At 37.0% G+C, this 23,042-nt stretch overlaps 1 protein-coding gene across 2 annotated transcripts in view; it reads left to right on the top strand.

Annotated features, from left to right (window-relative positions):
• Positions 1-7,966: 7,966 nt before the first annotated feature.
• The window catches only part of Cwc22 (CWC22 spliceosome associated protein), a 59,152-nt gene continuing 44,076 nt past the window's right edge, over positions 7,967-23,042 (top strand). Inside the window, exons 1-2 of one of the 2 annotated variants that reach the window (XM_026392037.2) lie at positions 7,967-8,030; positions 20,905-21,044. In XM_026392037.2, the coding sequence (XP_026247822.1) occupies positions 21,018-21,044 (27 nt within the window). In that variant the 5' untranslated portion in view covers positions 7,967-8,030; positions 20,905-21,017. Of the gene's footprint in view, positions 8,031-8,117; positions 8,186-20,904; positions 21,045-23,042 lie in introns of those variants that run through there. The other variant, XM_026392036.2, reaches the window with a different exon arrangement.

Genomic DNA, 23,042 nt, shown 5'->3' with positions numbered 1-23,042 from the left:
CCTATTCCCACACCAGAGCCCACAGACAGAGCCTTTAGACCTGCCCCAACAGCACACAGAGACCTGCACCACTATAGCCCAGACTCAAGTTTGGTCTACAATATGGCCAACCTTAATAGTGGGTCTAGGGCACACACTCAAATGCACACGGAGATAAACAGGTCCTTGTCACTATGACTCAGGTGTAATACAGCTTAGCATCAATTTTTGAGGCCAAGAGATTGTATCCACCAGTTGTTCCCCAACCTTGGAAGGCACAGTACTTTTTAGAGCAATGTTCACAGAACCTCTAGACTTGCCCAGCACCAGGCAGAGACAGAAGCCCTGGTAGGACAGATTTGTGTTTCATCCTGCATCACCACCAGCTACAGTATGGGCCTCAGTGCACCCCTGAGAGTATACAGATCTTTGCAGCTGTGAGATTTACACATGAGCCAGTTTGGCATCAGACTGAGTGACCAAGAGACTGCCTTCCCCAATATTATGCCAACCTTGGGAAGTGAAGTATGGAGTAAGATCTCAACCACTGAGAATAGGACAGGGCAGTAAGAACAGGACTTTGCTCTAGAATTTAATGCTGGGCTGGTGAAACCTAACACTGGATGGATCCTAATGGCTCCTATTTCCGGGCCTGCCCAGAGGTGGAGCCTCTGGAATAGCATTGGTGCCAAAGGAAGGCATACAGCCTCAGTCTATCAGACTTCTATTCTGGCCAACACCACCTGTGACTGGTTGCAGCTCTCTTAGGCCATGAGTCCAGTTCAGCAGAAAGTAGCTTGTGATCCTTGGTCTTCCCCCAGTGTGGTAATCTTCGTGGCAGACTGAGCGCTCAGGGCATGAAGCAGTTTGGTGACATTGGTGGGCACAGGCATGGCACAGGAGCCTGAAACTGGTCCATTCAAGATGATTCTGCCCAGAGTCATACAGAAGCCTGCAATGCCTGACCCATAAGTCACTGATTGTGTCAATGTTATCTGTACCTATCCCAGCTCCAGGGAGAAGCTTGTGAGGACAGACAAACTTTTCAAGGTGTTCTTATGATTCATTATATATAACACACAAACTGCAGGTTTGGAACAAACCTCTATTTGGTATAGAAAAAATTAATCTCAACATAATAAAGGCTACATATAAGAAGCAACAACTAACATAACACAGAGTAGAAAAAAGATGAAAGCTTTTTCTCTAATATCTGAAACAAGACAATGATTCCCACTTTCACCACTATCATTTAATATTGCACCAGAAGTCCAAGGCAGAGAAATCAGGCAAGAGAAAGAAATAAAGGGAAACAAAATTGGAAAACAGGAAATCAAGTTGTCATTGTCTAAAGGTGACATGATCTTATACTCAGGAAACTCCAAAGACTCTACAAAAAACTAAAAGTATTAATATACAAACTCAGTAAAGTTGCAGAATACAGAACTATTATATAAAAATCAGTAACTTGGGTTGAGGATGTGGCTCAAGCGGTAGCGTGCTCGCCTGGCATGCGTGCGGCCCAGGTTCAATCCTCAGCACCACATACGAACAAAGATGTTGTGTCCGCCAAAAACTAAAATAAATAAATAAATATTAAAAATTCTCTCTCTCTCTCTCTCTCTCTCTCTCTCTCTCTCTCTCTCTCCCCCTCTCTCTCTCTCACTCTCTCTCTTTAAAAATATCAGTAACTTTTTTAAAGACACCAATAGTGAATTATCTGCACTTGAAACCAAGAAAGCAATCCCATTTACAATAATTACAAGAAAATACCTAGGAATAAATTTAACTGAAGAGGTGAAAGGTCTCAAGGTCTCTGTAATGAAAGTTATAAAACACTGAAGAAAAAATTGAAGATGATATAAAAATTAGAAAGACATCCTATGTTCATAGGTTTGCAGAATCAATATTATTAAAATGCCCTACTACACAAGGTGATCTACAGGTTCAAGGCAAACCCTACCAAAATACCAATAACATTCTTAACAGAATTAGAAAACACAAACCTAAAATTTGTACGAAACCATACACATACACACACACACAAAAAAAAAAGAAAGAAAGAAAGAAAGAAAGAAAAGAAAACCCACCAAATAGCCAAAACCATCTTGAGCAAAAAGAAGAAAGCAAGAAGTACTATGTTACCTGATTTCAGACAAGATCAGAAGCATTCAGGGTGGTATGGCCATAGACATATTACCTGATTTCAAAATACACTACAAAGCTGTAGTGATGAAAGTAGCATAGTATATTTGATAGACCAATGGGCAATACCGAGTCTAGAAGTAAACCGACACATCTACAGCCAAATGATTTTTTTTTTTTTTTTACAAAGGACCAAAGGACACACATTTGAGAAAGTACAATCTTCTCAGTAAGTTAGTCCTAGGAAAATTAGATGTCCCCTTGCAAAAAACTAGACCTCTCTCACAAGTGACAAAAATTAACTGAAATTAGATTAAAGACAATGTAAAATGCAAAATTGTGACACTAATAGAAAAAACATAAGAGAAATGCTTCAAGACATTGCAATAGGCAAGGAATTTTTGAGCAACACTCCCAAAGCCCACAAAACAAAAGCAAAAACAGACAAGCAGGGTTACATCAAACTAAATGCCTTCTGCACAGCAAAGGAAAACAATCAACAATGAGAGACCTACAGGTTGGGAGGAAATATTTGCAAACTGTGACAAGAGTAGATATCCAGAATATATAAGGAACTCCAAAGACACAATAACACTAAGTAAAAACCCATCAAAACCAAAACAAAGAAAAACCCCAATTAAAAATAGGCAAAAGGCCTCAATAGACACTTCTCAAAAGAAGATATATGAATGGCCAGCAAGAATATGAGGAAAAAAAAACCTCATCCTCACTCATCATCAGGGAAGTGCAAATTAAAACACAATGAGAGTTCACCGCACAATAGTAAGAAGGTTATTATCAAAAAGACTAAAAATTATTGGTGCTGGTGAGGATGTGAGAAAAGGAAATCCCTGAATACTTTTGATGGGAATGTACATTAGTGCAGCCATTATGGAAAATAGCATGGAGGTTCCTCAACACATTAAAAGTAGAACAATCTTATGATCCAGCAATTCAACCACCAGGTATATATCCAAGGGAAATTAAATCAGTATGTGGAACAGATGTCTGTACTCCCAGGTTTACTGCAGGACTATTCACAAGAGCCAAAAAATGAAAACATTTTAAGTGTCTCTCAACTGATGAATCAGTAAAAAATGTGGGACATATACACAACAGAATATTATTCAGCCATAAAAAGAAGGCTACTCAACACCGATGGAACTATAGGTCATTATGTCAACTAAAATAAGCCAGACACAGAAAGACATAATGCCACTCTTATGAGAAATCTAAAAAAGGTGATTTCACATAGAAGTTAAGAGTAGGAGGTGATTACCAGAGGCTGCAGAAGTAGAGGGAGGACGGATAGGAACAAATTGATCAATAGGGACTAAGTTACAGTCAATTAGTAGTATGAAATTCCAGTGTGCCAAAACTCAACTCAAAGTGGATCAAAGATAAAGGAATTAGACCAGAAACCCTGTACATACTAGAAGAAAATGTATGCCCAACATTCCAATATGTTGACTCTGGAACTGACTTCCTTAATAAGACACCTAAAGCACAAGTAGTAAAATAAAAAATCAATAAATGGGATGGCATCAAACTAAAAAGCTCTTCACAGCAAATGAAACAATCAAGAATATAAAGAGAGAGCCTACAGAATGGAAGAAAATCTTTGCCACCGGCACATCAGATAGAGCATTAATTTCCAGGATATATAAAGAACTCAAAAAAACTTCACACACCCACGAAGAAAATGAATGACCCAATCAATAAATGGGTAAAGGAACTAAACAGACACTTCTCAAAAGAAAAAATATATGAAAAAGAAGAAATATATGAAAAAAAATGTTCAACATCTCTGGCACTTAGAGAAATGCAAATTAAAACTACACTGAGGGCTGGAGTTGGCTCAATTGCAGAGCACTCACCTAGCATGTGTGAGGCACTAGGTTTGATCCTCAGTACCACATAAAAATAAATAAATAAAATAAAGGCCCATAAACAACTAAAAATATATATATTTTTAAAAGAAGACTACACTGAGATTTCATTTCAGTCCAGTCAGAATGGCAATTACCAAGAATATAAGTAACAATAAATGTTGGTGAGGATGTGGACAAAAGGCTACACTCGTACATTGCTGGTGGGACTACAAACTGCAATCACTCTGGAATGCATTATGGAGATTCCTCAACAAACTAGGAATGGAACCACCACTTGACCCAGTTATTTCACTCCTCAGTATATATCCAAAAGATTTAAAGTCAGCACTATTAAAGTGATGCAATATTATAGCAGCACAATTCACAATAGCTAACCTAGGGAGCTAACCTAGGTGCCCTTCGACAAATGAATGAATAAAGAAAATGTGTTGTATATAGACAATGGAGTTTTACTCACCCATAAAAAAGAATGATTTTATGACATTTGCCAGTAAATGGATGGATCTTATACTTATGGACCTTATTTATGCTGCATGAAATAAGCCAATCCCAAAACACCAAAGGTCAAAATGTTCTATTTTTTGACCTTTAGTCAAAATGGAAGCTGATATATGGAAGCTAGTCCACAATAAGGGGGTGGAGATTAAAAAAAAATAGAAGTTCAGTTGATTAGACAAATGAGAATGAAGGGAAGAGAGCGGGGACAGTGGAAGGAAAGACAGTGGAATGAATCTGACATAACTTTCCTATGTACATATGTAAATGTACCACAGTGAATCTCACCATTGTGTGCATCCACAAGACTGGAGTCCTAATTAGAATAAGATATATTCTATGCTTGTATAATTATATCAAAATGGATTCTACTGTCATGTGTAACTAAAAATAAACAATAAAATTTGTCAAAAAAAATAAGTTTTGGTGTGCTATTGTACCACAGGGTGACTATGATAAACAATGGTGTATTATACATTTCAAAAAGCTAGAAGAAAGAATTTTGAATGTTTTAACCATAAAAAAAATGATGAATGTTTGAGGCAAGAAATGTATTTAACCTAATTTAAATATTACACAGTGTATACATGTATCAAAATATCACAAGGTATCTCATTAATATGTATAATTTTTATGTTTTACATATCAGTTAAAAATACATTGAATTGAAAAATAAAAATTAAATGTGCCTTATTGGACTCACCATGGCATATTTTCTTGGGGTGAGGCCTAGCTGTAATTTATTATAAGACAAAAATATTGCACCGGCAATGAAGAACAAAGAAGACCACATCAATCTACAGAAGCTGACAGTACAGACTTTGACATTACCAATACAGCTGTACCAAGGCCCCTCCCTCAGCTTACACTGATGAGTATAAAGGTTAGGGAATGTGGTCATGAACAATAAGCTGAAGGAAGAACAAAAGTCATCTTAATTTATGGATGGGTTGGCTAAGTATACAGATGAAAGCTGAAACTGGACAGCAGCTGTATTGCAGACTCACTAAGGAACATGCTAGAAGACAGTGGAGAGGGAAAATCATCCAATGGACAGAGCTTTGGGCAGTACATTTGGTCATCCACTTTGTGTGGAAGGAGAAGAGGCCTGAGATCAGAGTATAAATAGACTTAAAGGCCATGATAAACATCCTGGATAGCTGCTCGAAGGACTGAAAAGAAATTAGAAGACTGGAGAAAAGGTATAAGAGGGTTAGAGGTATGTGAATATACATATAGTACTCTCCTCCTGGCTACAATTTCACTTTCCATGGTTTAACACAGTCTAGTATTTTTCAGCTCCATTCAGCTCCTGGAGGCTCAACCCTAACTTTCCTTTTTCCACTGATAATTGTATAGGTAGTATTGTGTATGTGTTTTGTTGTTGTTGTTTTCTTTTTTCCAGGTATGGATACAAATGTTTGCCAGATTCATCTTCTGTGAACTGTATTGATACAACTTTGTGAGGATGGCCTTAGGCCTGAGCCTAAGCAACTCCATTTTAAAAACTCCAGTTTGAAACCTGCAGTCTCACCAGGCACTCCCACAGAGCACGCCAGTATGGCCTCAAACAAGTTATTTCCCCTCACCCTGAAAAACAGTGAAGCCCCTGGCAGGCTGTTTCCCGCCTGATGAGAGGGAAAGGTGAGAAGATCAGGGTGGAAACCACCAGGCCAGATGTTTCTGACCCCAGGCTAAATGATGTCATGGAGAAATCTGGTGGTACTGATAAGGATTGAAAGGGGGGGTCAAAAGCCCCCAAATTTAGTATAAATAATAGAGCTAATGGACAGGGATTCAGCCAGCCAAAACAAGGATGCACTTGAGCTGGAGAACCTGATGAGGACCTAACATCCCATCACTTGTCATCGTTTCTGATCCTCTGTGTGATCCTCACCACTCTCAAACTCTACCGCCTCATCTGGACCTTGGTGAGAGTCACAACCTCTCCCTATGAACCTCTCCTCAATCAGTTGTTCACTCCACGCCAGGAAAAGCCTGCCTTGGTTCTGGGTCTGGTCACTGCAGTCTGAGTGAGTGTGCATCTACTAGACATAAAGCCTAAAGCTTAAGACTTTTGAATTTAGCATGCAGAGGGAATGTCTGTCATTAGCCTGTCATGATTAAGTGTGTTTTGCAGTGCTTAGAATTAATCTAGAATTGTTTGCTGTGAATTGACTAATCTAGAATTGTTTGCTGTGAATTGATTATTTCTATCGCAATGCCTAGCATTAAGAACTGTCATTTTCTTGATCAAGAACCTATAGAGTGAAATTGTATTGAGTAATTCGAGTGAATAAAGCATTGAAAGGGTCAGAAGCTCATGGACAATCTTTATTTCTCCCCCTTGCAATTTTACCCCCTCACAACAAACTGGAACGTATTCACTCAAATATTTTAAATTGCTAAAATGGACCTTTAACAATAGCCAAATATCTTGAATATGAAAATAATAACTATTATATACTAGTGATCATCTTACATGTACCATGTGTATCAACTAATTCAATACTTAAAACTGTGGAATAAGTGGCTATTACTATTATTCTTATTTAACAGGCAAAGAACGTGAAGAAATTTGTCCAACATCAATAGTGGATAAATCAAAGGGCACATGATTCAAGCACAAGTAGTCTAGGTTCAGTTTTTATTTTTAATCATTATCTTCTTTCAGAAAGGGCTGAAAGCACGAGAACCTTAAATTGTAACAGAGGAGTTTTAATAAAGAAGCCAGACCCGGTTTATAAACGGTTGGGGAACACAAAGATAGCTTTGTTTTAAGCAAAAAAGAAGAAAAAAATCCCACGACGGTACAGTTTAAGGAAACAGTTTGATTGATACCCTATGGTTGAACTCTTTACAGACAGCTATTTCCAACTCTGCTAGATAATCACCTCCTTATCCTCACAATGTCTTAACATTTGGCACCGTCACTTAAAACAGAAGAATCATAGGCTACGGAATTAGCTTCTCGTTATTTCATTTTATTTGTAGTCCGGCTTTCATTTACTTAGTCTTAAAATCTTGGAACGTAATAAGTACTAAACATTTGGTAATATTTTGGACGAACTATTGCAAAAAGTTTAAAAACAGGTTTATATTTTCTGTGCATATTTTCAGAAAGGGCTAAGGTTCATCTTAGTGGTAGAGTGCTTGCCAAGCTTGTGTGAGGTCATGGGTTTGATCCCCAAGACTGGAAGAAATTATTTTCACGGAAATGTGACCACAAAGGACTTTTTTTTTTTTTTTTTTGTAATGTTATAAAAGCAGTTTCGGATTAAAGTCAGCACCATTTATCAAGTCCAGAATGGGCAACCTGCATGTGCTTTTTTCCCGCGTAGGTTTAAAAACTACAATTCCCACCGTGCCCTGAGGCCTTCTCACGCCCAAACCACAATTGCACTCGTCATTTCCGCCCGCGCAGCCGGTGGATGCTGGGCTTTGTAGTTCCTATCAACTTTTCTTTTGTCGCCGAGTTGATACGGAAGGCGTGTGGCCGGATCAACTGCTTTGAATCTGGTATTACTCCATGTTATCAAACTTAATTTAATGGGTTGATGTCCCATAGCCTACTGCGTCAGGTTTGTGTTACGGTCCGCCTTCCTCCTGCTGCCAGTCTGTGGGAAGGGGAAGTGATGTACATCCGGTGTAATGGCGGCGCGGTGGAGCTTTAGGTAATTATGGAACTCCGTAGACTGGCCGCGAGCTGCGACCCAGAGTGGGGGTGGCGGATGGCTGGGTGGGGTGGCTAGTGAAGGGCTTACGAGGGGTGCCGGCGGCGGTACGACCTTGGATGGCACTGGGCCACTCTAGCCCTGTGGGCCCACGAGGTCGGGATGTGAGAGCCGGTTGGGCCGGGGAGTCCAGAGAGGGAGGGGAATGGGCGGCCGTGAACTGGCTTTCCGCCTGCGCGTTCGGACCCTGCTTGCTAGTGAGGTTTCTGGGTTTCCTTTCGCAGCGTCTTTGTTGCTGAAATCCAGCACCAGCGGTGGTTGCTTCCTCCATGGTGTGCAACGTGTTTCAGACGCGGATCACCGGAGCCTCTCGAGCCGAAAGGCTCACCAGGGCCCTTTCCTAGTGCCTGGGTCCCGGGACCAAGGGGGTGGGATCAGTGAACTGTGGTTAATTAACCTTGTGGAAGCTTCGCTCTTGCCTTTTTCCAACGGAATATCCCTGTAGGTGTTTGTTGGTTTGTTTGTTTGTTTGTTTAATTTCACTAGATGTTTCTTTCTCGCTGTCTTGCCGGGTAAATACTGATCCTTCAGAGGGGACGCTGGTTTTCATTGTATGGTGTTCGTCTGTGGACCCTTGTCCCTCCGTAGCGGTACCGCAATAATGCGGTAACTCCTAAACTTGGGTCGCAGTCTCCACCTCTCCACTGAGCTGGATCTACAATATGCTTTTTTAATGGCAACACCATAGTTATTTTCACTGAGTCTAACTGTAGTAATCCCTTCATCACTTAATCCTCACAGTTTTCTGAGGTAAGTGAAAAAGGGAAGATTTGAGAAAAGGCTAAATTTTAGAAGAATTAGGTGATTTACATTTCAGTAAGAGGGTCTTGGATGTAGCTCATTGTAGCATGCATGAGGCCCTGTGGTTCCATGTCTAAAAACAAAAACCCAAACCAACAATTTTAAAAAGGTGGAGTAAGAGTTTCCCTTGCATGTCTGTAGACTAGAAATAGCAGGTAAACATGGTCTTCATATCAGTTAATCTGCCTCTTCCTTAGTCTGTTTTATCTGTATTTAAATTTACCTTGTTTTAGGATTTCCTGTGAATGCAGGAGTTAACAACATAGTTATCATCCTATTATGAAAAGGCACATTTAGAATTGGCACTGAAAGTATGGTTTTGACCAGGAGTTACATTGCTACAGGCAGCACATGTAGGAAGAGGAAACCCACTTTTGATGGGCCACCAAACCAAGATTTCAGTCTTGGTGTAGCACATATTCGCTCTAACACTTGGAGCAAGTTACCCAACATTCTAGTCTTGCCTTCCTGATGTGGAAAAAAAAAATAATAAGGGCCTATCCCAGTGGGTGGTTTTAAGTTTGATGAAAAATGATATGCATAAGGCAAAAGGCCTGTATAAAGCATTAGTGATAATTGTTTTTACTGTTGCAGTACATTTGATGCATTCTTTGTGCAAAAGTTCTTATTTTTTGGTTCTGAATGTTGCCCTTTTACTTTTAAGTGTCCTTGGCACCCTCATGGAATCTTTTCCAACTCATTTGGCTGGGGCTTCAAGACTGTTCTTGGTCATATTTGAGAAGCTAAGAAGCTTGATCTAATATCCTTTCTTCAGAGTTCCAAAATGTGCTCTCCTAAACCAACACTATCAGTATCCCCTGGGAATTTATGAGCAATGTAAGCTATTGGACTTTATGCCAGTCCTATTGAATCAGAACCTGGGGAATGTGGGCTCATAAAACTTCTCTTACCAAACCATCCAAGTGGTTGTCATGCCAGTTAATTTGAAAAGCACTACTCTAGCCCATTCCCTAGTGCTATGCTATGTCCTTTCCACTCCCCAATCTGAGTTTCTGCCCTCCTTGATTTGAAGTATTTGATCAATGGCCAGCTGGTTTTTCCCTATTTTGCTACCACATCATTCCCCACTTTGGAGAATTTAGCTGCAATCATTTTTGGAGTTCTGACATTTCCTAGACTACTTAACTATTTTTTCCAAACCAGCTTTCTTAGCTCTGTCAGTTCTGCCAGAGTCTTTAGAGGCTGGCTCTTCTCCCTAATAATTGTATGTAGCCAAGTGACCTACAGTTAGTTCCATCTGAAACTACCAAAAGAGGACATAGTGACACTTTGTGTATTTGTAATACTATGTCCTAATTTGAATTTGTATTTTTTGTTTATCATGTACTAATGTAGACTAATTTTGTACTACCTAGAATACCCATGATTTGTTTATGGCTGGCCTAGAGCTAATAGAAAGAAATGGTTATTAGTATTACAGCTAATCCCAATTGATAACTTTGAGGGTTTCCCTTTCATTTTTCCCTACTTTTCTTTTTAAATCTGGAACTCCTAGCATGAGAGGGTAATGGAACAATAAGGCTTCTGGCATACGAATTTCACCAATCCCCCAGACTTATGCTTTTTTCTCAGTATATACATTTCCCAGTTGGACAGTGGAAGAGACATTTAAATGTTCACAACAGAGTGCAAACTTTCAAAGCATTGTCTTCAAAAATAGTATATGAAGAGAGGAATGGATTGTCACCAGGTATGGTGGCACATACATATAATCCTAGCAACTCAGGAATCTGAGGCAGTAGGATTGTAAGTTATAGCCTTAGTGAGTCCCTGTCTCAAAATGAAAAAGGGACTGGAAATATAGCTCAGTGGTACAGTACCCCTGGATTCAGTCCCCAGTACAAAAAAAAAAAAGAGAGAGAGAGAAGGGAATGGATTGAATTAAACATTCTCTCTTTGTAGCCAGGCTAATAAGTCTTTCCAAGTGAACAGATAGCAGAAAGGCAATATGGGCTGCCCTGGGTACACACTAAAGGCTTCTGTGATTAAAGAATGGATTAGTTAATGGAAGATAGAATGTGTGCACTTGAGCCAGTCAATGTCAGCTCAGGTTTAACCTGTCTTTGAGCCTAACTCATGAATGGATTGAGCTAGACAGTACAGTACTTCCACCTGAAATGTACCCTGTGAGTCCTTACCTGAATTAGTTTATTAGACAGCTTCATTCTAGATCTGGTGTCAAGAGCTTCTGCAGTAAGATGTAGTACTGTGAGCTAAGAGGCTACTTCATAAATTTCTCTATAGAGCTCAGTCCTTCAAGTTTTTTTTTAATCCTGATTATGGTTTACTAAATGGCTCTCCGATAATCAGAAAGGTTGTTTTCAAAGCTGTTCTGTGAGAGTTGGCAGAATGTATTCAACCCATATAGTTAATTAGGCAAACTGAGGAACAGACTTGGTGGGTGGGGAGGAGACAAGGTAGGATGAAGGTCAGATGAAGGCATAAGGCATTGCTATTACTTAGATATGTTCTTGTGAGGTTGAAAGAACTCCTTTAGGGTCACAATTCCTTTTGCAATGCTTGCAATGGAATTGGTATTTTTTTCATCTAGCTCAATAAGGAAATTTATTCAAGCTGCTCTCCAGGTTAACATGAGTGAAGACAAATAGAAGATGTCATCTGATAGTGCTGCTTTGAAGCAGTTACGACAAAACTTGGTGGTTCCAAAAGGAGTTAATAGTTGAAATTAGACTGCCAGCATATTCCTTGATAAGAAAATTATCAAAATAGCATTATAGAGTTTTCTGTGTAGGAAGAAATGGGGAATAATCATCAAAAAGGCACATTCCTTTTTTAAAATTTAGCTTTAAAATTGGAATCTATTAAGTGTCAGGTACTCTCCTAGCTTCTGGGTGTGCAGCAATAGCTAAGAACATCAAGGATTCAGTGAGTTCACACAAAGCCTTTCACACCTCAGTTTCATGTTCCATCTCATTTGTTCAGTTCTCTACATGTGCCCTGTGCTCTACTGTTAACAACGTTGAATTGCCTAAACTCTTTATTGTCTGTCTTTACACATACTGATTTTATTTCCTGAATGACCTCTTCCTCCTTTCCATGTGAATAATTCCTACTTATCCTTCAGAAATCAGCCTTAGACCTGCTTCTTTCTTCATGTTCCAGACCCACTGGTTGTACTTCCTCTTCTGGAAGTGCAGTGTTTACAGCATAGCTATACCACTTAACATTTCCTACTCCACCTGAGGATAGGAACGTTTACCAGTGTGCTGTTAACATATGTATCACCACAGTATACGTAGGCACTTCCGTTACTAAAAAACCTTGACCATACTTCTTTCTGTTAGCTTTGTGTTTCCTTGTTTCCTCTGGAAGTACTTTTCTGAGCCACAACATAATATAAATATCATTTATGGCTCCAGCTTCATTGTTTTCTGGTCCTGTTTTTTAATACAAGTTTTCACATGTTATTTCACAAAGAGACTCTTTGCACAAACTAGCATGAAGAAGGAAGCATTCAGTGGGTGATTAGAATCATTAGAGCTCTTTCTTTACCACAAAGCATTCACTAAGTAGAGTGGTGAGAGTTGTGATACAGGTTTGAAATTTAATGTTTTGTTTTGTCTTCTTGTCATGAAAATAGGTATATATTTAGCTTAATCATTAGGCCAAGAAAAACCATACTGACACCATTTTTCTCAGTGAATGAGATGCTGAGGTTTATCAGTAAAGGTAAAACCGTTGCCAGGCTGCTGAGCTGTTAACCAAAGGATGTAGGGGGAAAGTAAGGCAAAGAGGAGGAAGTCTTAGGAGCATGTCAGTGCAAATGATTGAGAGTATAGTAGCAGGAAGGGTGTTCTTTAGGATTTATTTTATTTAGGAGCTGGACTGGTACTGAGGAACAGTTTTTGTTATGAAATAATATATGCAGAAACATTGTTGAAGCCATGAAGACAATTTCTGTTTTACATAGGACATTTGGAAAATATGGAGTAGTATCAAATATTTAGAAATGGAATGAACTTTTATAAAAGACTGGGTTTCCTGTGAGCAGCTTTATAGATATTTTTAAAAATCTTTTTACTCTATACGATGGAATACCAGTTAATAACATACACAGGGATATAAGTTATTACAACCTACAGATAAAGACCTGGTGAGAAAAATTTTTAGGGAGGTCAAAACCAATATGTTTTTAAGACAACACTGTTATAGTCTCATTATGCTGTCTTCCCTGAATGGAGCCTTCTTCTAAGCTCTCGTATACAGAAAGAATGCAGTAAAATCAGGAGCAAATTTATTTCTAAGCTTTCTATGACATAGGATTTGGATCCTTATAGAGACTGTTGAGCTGGAGTGAAAAGTTGTTCTCACATGTGAGTTGAAGCTATGAGATACAGATGGTCTTCCAGGGAGAATATGGAGAAAGAAAAAGTCGAGGCTCTTCATTTGTTAACCTAACATATGTGTTGAGAGCCCCGAGTGTTGAGAATATAGCAATGAACAAAACACAAAAATACCAAAGGGATGGACCAAGAAGAGAGGACGAAAACCAAATGAAGGTAATGTGTAGGTCAAGAAGTGAGAGCTTCAAGAAAAGGGGGAATAGCAATATCAAATACTAGAACAGTGTCTGTTAAGAGGAAAGTTGCCTCTGGATTTACCAACCAGGAGGTCATTATATAGGTCTACAGTTCTTTATTTGTAATTCTTGGAATCAAAACTGTTTCAAATCTCAGAATTGTTCAGAATTTAGAAAAGAAATACAAGTGCATGTAATATTTATTGAGTATTCCCTTTTGGGCTCCCAGTCAGTATCCTTTAATCAAACACGTTTATATTCCTGCATTGTTTCAAGGGTTTAGGGGTTAAGTCTCAAGTTGATGTGTGTCAGGGTTGTGTTGTTGTTTTGTTGTTGTTGTTTTTTTGTTTTGTGTGGTGCTGAGGATCAAACCCAGGGCCTCACACATGCTAGGCAAGCAGTCTACCACTGAACTATATCCCTAGCCTAGCGTGTCAGGTTTTTTAATTTATTTTTTTTAAACATTTCATTTTTATGTGGTGCTGAGAATTGAACCCAGTGCCTCACACATGCTAGGCAAGTGCTCTACCACTGAGCTACAACCCCAACCCATATCAGGTTTTGCTGCTAAATATTTTCAGAGTTTTTCATATTTCAGAATTACAGATAAAGGATTATCAACCTGTACCTGGTGACTCTTCTGAAAAGGCAATAGGAGTGTTGACCTTTTTTTCTCTCTTGAAATTGTGAGTCTACACTGAAATCAAATTTCACATCACTTTTTTTTTTATGTGGCATATCATGGTCAAATTTCTCATTAGTATATAACCTACAAAAAAGAGCAAGATACATTTTCCAAAACAAAGGAATTTTCTTTCAGTACAGATATAGAAATTACATAGCAATCTTGTCATATTTTGCTTAAGAACTATGGCCAATTAGTTATTCCTTTTTGTTCCCTGAGAAGGAAAAACAATATTTGGAAATGATGTAGGCTTGGCTTCTGTTGGGGGATTTTCCAGAGAGTCCTGTCATTTTCCCTTCATTACATTTTGGCATTTAGAACCAATTTAAGCAATTTTTAAATTTTGAATATTGTTACATATCATTTTCCCCATTGGGTAACCAAGAGTTTTTTTGTTGTTTTGTTTTGGTTTTTAACACAGTGATGTTTGAAATTCACCAAGCCTCTGTCAGTCTTTAGAATGAATAGACTAAACTAAAGGAAATTCACTTTGTTGATTCCCCTTTTCTTTCTTTCTTTCTTTCTTTCTTTCTTTTTTTTTTTTTTAAAGAGAGAGTTTTTTAATATTTATTTTTTTTAGTTTTCGGCGGGCACAACATCTTTGTATATGGTGCTGAGGATCGAACCCGGGCCGCACACTTGCCAGGCGAGCGTGCTACCACTTGAGCCACATCCCCAGCCCCAATTCCTGTTTTCTTTAGCAGTTTTATCATATTACATTTCAGTGAGTTTTTCTGACATGAATGGAAGACCCCAAGTAACAGGAGGTAGAAGTGTTCTGTTTTTGTAATAAGCTAGAAAGTAGTGTCTTCTAGCCATCCGTTTGTTTTCTCATGTTCTAAATTTTTTACAAAATTGCAGAATTTACAATTTCATAGCTTCTAGTTAGCAGTCTTGACGTATTTCTTAGAAATGTTATTAAATATTTTGCCTTCTGATGCTTGCTGAAGCTGATAGAAAATCTTCATCGTGTTAAAACTAGTGCTCCCAGGAGTGCTACATCTCCTGTTGCAAAATACCCTACTTGCTCAGGGAAGCAGGAATAGTTTGCTGATTTGCTTACTTGTGATAAGGGGAGAAATTTAATAATTCATCATAAAATCCACAGTGATGCTAAGAAGAGCAGGGAGAACTATAAAATCTAGATAAATTACTCTCATTGCAGGAATTTCCAATTAGTCTAAATATCAAGCATGCACATGTTGAGCTTCCAGAATTTCCCTACAGGCATATTCTGTATAAATCTGGACAGTTATAGTACTATATGCATTTTTTGTTACAACTGAAGTAAGAGTCTACTTTTATAATATTATCGATTTTACTCTTAACATTTTGAGGCATGGACATGTAACAGATTATACTTGATTGCCAGAAATTATTTGCTGCTGAAGGTTGGATAGTAGAAAGGGGAAAAAAAACACAACACTGATCAGAAAGAAAACTCATTAAATTTAAATAAGTAAGGCAATTTGAAATAAAATACATAGAAAATTGGGAAGAGAAAATGGGTTTCATAACCCAGAGGGAAAGTAAAAGAAAATACTTAATCTTCCACGATAGAGTAAAGTGATTTATTCACTTATACTGTACTCGGTCACAGTGTGCTAATTAAGTAAAGGAATCCTTAAAATTATTATGCATGTTCCAAAAGTAGTGCTTCATTATATTAGCACTACAGTCTTTGTTATCTGAAAGGAATGGATACATTTAGGATAAGGAAGTTTTCTGGGTAGTACAGACTGTACCTGTTTGCATTTTATAATTTATCAATTTGACATCAATTTATTATTTGGGATCCTTTAAGATACAATATTAAATGATTTAAGCATCTGATAAACCTAGGTTTGAATTTTAGCTCTATCATTTACTAGACATGGTTTACTTGGATAGATTGTTTCAACTCTCAGTAACTTAGTTCTGCCATTGAAAAATAAGGCTAAAACCACCAATCAAGGTAATTATGAGGACTGAATAAGATTATAAAAGTGATCATAAATTACAGCGTGATTTCTCAATTATAAAAATCACTGATACACACATTCTTATTTTTTAATATTTATTTATTTATTAGATATAGATGGACACAACACAATGCCTTTATTTTTATGTGGTGCTGAGGATCGAGCCCCGGTCCTGCCCTGCTAGAGGCGAGCGCTCTACCTCTGAGCCACAATCCCAGTCCCACTGATACACATATTCTTTTACATATATCTGCAGACTTCTTACCAGTGAATTGGTAAAGATAATACATTTGAAACTTGGGTGTTTCTTTCCAGTTAGCTTATGACTAAGTTTCTTACTATAAAGGAGTTAGACTGTGGGGGCCCTGTGTTATACCTAAGTGGTTCATGGCCTAAGAAAATTGAGAAACTGTGTGCTTTTGATTCAGAATTGTAGAGCTGAAGAGACTTGGGGATGAGTTGGATATTGGAATTATCTTGGGAATGTTTTCATAAAACAAGTAGGCCTGAGCCTTCTCTTCTCCCATCCCCTGTCTTCTGATTTAGTATATTAGATGGGCTCCAATACACGTACAAGTAATTCCCCTATCGTGTAAGTTTCATCATTCAAATTGTGTTTTAACATAGTGACTTAGCAGACCAGTTTTGGAATATTAAGTAATGATCTGAAACTGACATGTTGAAAAAAGTACAACCCGCCACTTTACTTGAGGTTTTAGGTGTTTCACTTATTGTGAATTTGCTTTTGACACCTATAATATAGCATGATATAAGCAGGAGAATTTGTTAGGATTATTCTTTGTTATCACCCATCACCTACAAAGGTTCTTGGCAAATACTAGAGGTGCAGTAAATATTTTTTGTGGTTGCATGAATTATGTATTAATGCATAATAAAGGTATTAAGAATATAGAAATGACCCAGTGATTGTACTGATACAGATAGAAAAAAATCCTTTGCTTTTGGGCAGAATTTAGTTAAGTTTCTAGTTTATGGCTCTATCTATACCTTTAAAGCCATAAAAACAGGACTTTTGAAGGGAGTCATACTACTTATGTATGGCACAGAGTCATCTTGTTGAGGCAAGTGGAGCCTAAAATCCAGCCAAGATAAGCATTGTCCCTGCAGAGTTGTGTCTACCCAAGGTGAGAGAGAAGTAGCTTTTGTTAACTGGAAAGATTTGTTCATTCGTATTTTATATAACAAGTTAGCTGTAATTCATGTTGGTTTTTAACATGGTGACTGAGCACACCATTTTTACAATATTAAGTAATGACTATAATTTGAATTATATGTGATGTGTTGATTTTTTTTTTCTCTTACTACTCAGGATTTTCTCATTATCTTTGATCCTCAACAGTTTGACTCCAGATTGAGGATCCTTTTTCTGAAATGCTTGAGATCAGAAGTGTTTTAAAGTTGGATATTTTTTTTGGTTTTTAATATTTGCATAGAATATTTGCATTTTACTGTTCTACCATCCCTAATCTGAAAATCTGAAACCTGCAAAGCTCCAAAATATGAAAGTTTCTGATTGCTTTCTGATGCTTCATCTATATTTTGATTTATGTTGATGAATATGTGTGTGATTGTAGCTTTCTTTATATTTATCCTATCCTACGTTCTCTGAGCTTTTACAATCTGTAAATTTAGGTTTGTCCAACAAATTTGGGGAAAATTTGCCTGCTGTTTCTCAAAATAAATTTCCTTATTCTTTCTCTCTTTTGCTTCTTGGACTTTTTATTTACACATATGAGGATCCTTTCAATATTGTCCCACATTTCTATAAATATTTTCTCTCTGTTCTTTAGATTGAGTATTTTCGGTCAATTTATCTTCAACTCCCCTGACTTTTTGTTATTTTCATTCATCTATTCTAAGCATATCCAGTAAATTTTATATTTCATATATCTTTCAATTCTTGAGTTTATTTGGTTCATTTATTTTTCTTTGCTGAAATTCCCCCAGGCAGTTTTTCCCCCTATTGTATCTTTCCATATGTTTTCAAAACCCTGCTTTTAGAACCTTCTATACTAACCCCAGTATCTGTATCATTTCAGCATTGGTTTCCTCTGATTGTCTTTTGAAACTGAGCTACTTTCTTTAATAAGTTGTTTTTAATAATATCCTGGATACTGTTACTTATAGAGACTTTGAATTCTGTTACATTCTGAGAAGTGGTGACTTTTTAAGCAGTTGACTTGGTTGAACTAAATTTCAAATTCTAGTGTCCTGAGCTGGTTCAGAAGTAATCTGCCTTCTTCATGTTTTGGTTCAGAGGCAGATAGAGATTTGGGGAGAGTTTATACCATGCCACTGGAGGCTTCCCTTTTCTGGCTGTCTCCCCTCTGATTCCTCCTTGCTTTCCAACAATTGTGATTACCTCAGACTGTTCTTCAAATGAGAATGACTGCAGTTTTTCTATTAGTTTTTGGCTGCCATGCTTGGTACAGACTGCAGCTTGCACTCAAGTTTACAGTCATAACATGGAAGATAACTTCCTCATGTTCCTTTCTCCTAGGCATCTACTCCTTTCCACAATTAGTCTGTTTTTGTTTATTCTCTGTAGTGCCTTCAGATTGTAGTGTATTTTGTGAAGAGTTTATAGTTGTTATCTTTGAAAGGTTTGGCACTAGTAGGAACTACATAGCCATTTTTAAGTTGAAAGTACAGGTACCCTTTTTAAAAATTTGCACAAAACATGCCAAATAAGCTACAGTGGTCTTGGAAATCAAAACACCTTTATTATTTAGATTCTTATAAGAAAATAGTGTTTTGTTATTATTACTGTTATTTGTATTGTTGGACATGAACTCGGGACCTCACACATGCGGCAAGTGCTCTACCATTGACTACGTCCCCAGCCCACCACATAGTGTAATTATTATTTGTCTGAATTTTCTTAGTCTCTACATTCCTTTTTCCCCGTTGAAACTTTCTGTCTTGAACTCAAGGCCTCATGCATGCTAGGCAAGCAGTCTACTACTGAGCTACATCCTCAGCCCTTATTTTTATAATCTGATTTGTTAACACAGGTTTATTAAGATTGTAATTCTTGCATTATATTAAATAGGCTATTTAAGGAAGGGGAGCATATTTCTCCTCTCCATACTACTACCATCAAATTTGATTTTATAACACGTTTAATGTAACTTATTCTGAGATTTTTTTTTTTTTCAGTTGTCTACCTGAGGTATAGACTCTAGTAGGAAAAGTTACTCTGAAACTGAGTTCAAACAATAATGTCATGGTTATGGGCATAATAAGGTACTAGATAGACCGGTGGCTGATGTGGTTGTTAAGATTTAAGATTATAGTCATTCCTTGAAGAAAAATACAAAGATTTGGGACATCTTGCCAGCCAAAAAATAAGACTAAGCTTTGCCCACAATTGCCGTAGTAACTAGTCAAAAGAAAGAGGCTTCATATGAACTCATTACGTACAGTTAGGCACGTTAATCTGTTGAACTATAGCTGTAGATCCATAAGTAGTAATATGCTTTTAGATTTCAATGATATTTCATAGATTAATAAGTTTGTAAAGAATTATATATATATATTGCTTTTATTAACCTGGATTCCATGCTGACCATTTGACTTAATGATTTGTGTACATCCCCATAAGTGATAGTAGCTGTTTTTTACTTACAGTGTCAAAATTATTCATATGTGTGAAAAGAATGTGTAACTAGGTGTCATTAGCCTGGGTTTCTACTTATAGGTCCACCACTAACTGATGTTATCATTTAGAATGTTGAAATGACTTGTCTGACTTTTAGTGTTCCAATCTTTAAAAAGAAGAAAATAGACCAGATAATAGCTTTTCTAGTCCTCAAATTAAAAATCTTTTTCCTAGTTATTCAGTTACTTTGGTATTGAACACAGTCCTTTCTCTGTATTCTGTATATGTATTAATTCTACTTAATTTTATTTTTATACTTTCCTTACCTCACACCATAAATCATTTGAGTTTGTAATTCCAATAAAATGCTTAAATGGCAGTTTTATGCGAATATAACATAGCATTTTGTAGAAATTGCTAAAATTTATTTTATAGAAAGACATTTTAGCATTTAATGATGAGTAGGTTTATTTGGAGCCAAATATTTAGTTCTCAAATGTGCATATTTATCTGAAGTATTAATAGATCACGTTGAGGCAATTATTTTAGTTTAGTACCTTATATATCTTATGGAGTCAGTTTATTTCTGAATGATTATCATTGCCTGAGCATCAGTTACTTCATTCTTAGTTTATGTAGAAACATTGGCTATTTTATACTCCCTTTATGTTGTTTTTCTATGACTGTTTCCTCAGTGCATTTTTTATAATACTACGGTACTATTACATCATATAGGTATTCCTCACTGAGAGCATTTTTAATAAAGTTATACTATTTTTAAATTAATTTGTTCTGTCTTTATAATAAAGCCTATGTGCTCTTTTGTTTGTGACATCTTTTTCAGTAGTATGTGCTAGTATGTGTTTTGTGGAACTATTTAGGGATTTAAATTTGTTATTATTGATTATATCTGTTCTTATTGATTAAGAAAAATTAGGTGTTCAAAAGTCTAATATGTGGAAAGAATATATCATTATTTTATACACAATTTATCATTATTAACAAAGCTTTCTTTGCTTTATTTTATAGGTGATGTTTGCAGACAGAAAAAGTAAACTGTCCAGCAATCCAAACTATTGTGTACTTATTACTTGGACCAACTTGAGGAACGATTCTTTGATCAGACTAGTTGGCAATAGAAAATGAAAAGCAGTGTGGCACAGATAAAAGTAAGTGTTTGAAACTCTTGATAGAAGATGCAAACTTATAGTTAGTTACCTATCCTTTAAACAACAATGCATTTATATAACTGGGGCATTAGAATTAGATAGTGGAGTGATATTATACATGCTTCAAACTCCACACAATTTTAAAGGTAGCTACTTGGCCAGACAATAGTAACTATGTGCGAAAGAATATATGAAATGTTTTCTTTGTGTGTTTGTGTGTGTGCATGTGTGTGCATACATCAGTGTGTCTACAAATAATGTGTGAGCACATGCAAAAGAAAATATGTACCAAATGACAGGAGATTCCACCATCATTCTTAAGGAATTTGTTTCCCTGAATGAGTGTGACATGGAAGGCAGGTATTTCCTTCCTTCAGTGGTGTAGGTCCCTGTATATCTTTGCATAATGTGAGCTTCTTGCTGCATATTTCATATTTCATTTGTTGAACAAATATGCTATATTTGTTCAACACATGTATATTGAATTCTTATAATGTTGCAGTGACACTTTTTAAGCTATTGAGCAAAGTAGTGAACAAAACAAATCCTTGTTCTCATGGAGTTTATATTTCTAGTGTGAGGATACAGAAAATAAACCATAAACTTAATACATAGATAAGTTATATAGTATGTTAGAGTTTTAAGTACTTGATTTTTGCTATGGAGAAAAGAAATAAGCTAGGGTATGGATATTTGTGGCATTAAGAAATTATAGCTTATAATAGGCAGGTTAGTGTAGAGGCCCATTGAAAAGAAAGGTAGCCATTTGAGCAGAGGCATGTAGAAGACAAAAGAGGGTTGACCATGCAGATACCTGAGGGAAGAGTGTGTCAGGAAGAGAGAACAGCAAGTATAAAAGCAAAGAGTCTATTGTGGCTGGAACTTCTCTGGGTTGGGAAGAGTTGTAGAAAGAGTTGCAGAACAGTACCAGGGAGAGTAACTCCATGTGCTTTCAAAACTCTCCTGCCTGTGAGTGGTCTTGGCAGGAAAGCAAACTAGTCAACCTCCTCCTCTTTTCAATTGTAACACTTCTTAGGCTCAGAGTCAGTAAAGGGAGGGTATATTTTCATAAAAAATCAATACTCCTCCCTTCCTCTCCTCTACTAACTCTGTACCCTAAACTTACTTCTTTAAAGAGAACCAGCAAACTACAAGCTACTTGGCAGCAGGAAGTAGGGACAAGGTCTGGTACGTGGAAAGTGCTTATGCTGCCATCTTTTCCATCCTGTTATGTATTAAGAGAACAACCTTTAGCCTCCATGGTATGTAGACATCCAGCCTGTGCTTTCATATCACCACTGGCATGGGGCTAACTGACTTCCTTTGCTTTTGGAAACCTCTTTCCTGAGCCTGTTGGATGCTCACAGCCACTGGACTTAGGCTCTTATTCCACTTGCCTCTTCACACTGCTCTCTACATTGCTAGAGACCATGAGTGACTGCATAGTGTCATCATATTTGTTTTCCTTAATGAATAATTTGCAGAATTTTAAAGGTAATTTTGACTGTTTTCATTAACTATTATTCTAACTTATAAGCTAATCTTATAAGGGAAGTAGGGAAATTCAGATTCTTAATATTTGGATTATTTCACTAAGTTAAAAATCATAATAATTATATTATGATTTTTAACTTAGTGAAATCCTATTCATTCATCAAAGCTGAATTCAAGTCCTACTGTAATTACTCAGTGCTATGTGCCCCAGTGATTATTTTCTACTCAAGGTCTCTTGTTACAGTACTTACTGTCTGTGCCTTTTTACTTGATCACGTTGAAGAAATCCTTCTCTTTCAGTGTTTTTGGTTCTTCCCCCTTATTCACAATAGATGTTGCAGAGATGTGTTAAAAATCATTACCACAGAATTGAGGCCTTCTCTCTAATGTAGTCAAAATAATTGTCTGGCTGTGTAAAAGAAAAACTAGATAATGCAGTTTAATTATTCTCTCTCTTTTTCTGGAATATCTAAAGAATATATTTAATTTTTCTGGAATATCTAA

Source organism: Urocitellus parryii, chromosome 1 (genome assembly GCF_045843805.1).
Source record: "Urocitellus parryii isolate mUroPar1 chromosome 1, mUroPar1.hap1, whole genome shotgun sequence".
Lineage (NCBI taxonomy): Eukaryota > Metazoa > Chordata > Mammalia > Rodentia > Sciuridae > Urocitellus > Urocitellus parryii.
The sequence above is the reverse complement of the archived record's forward strand: the minus strand, read 5'-3'. Positions and strand labels throughout refer to the sequence as shown.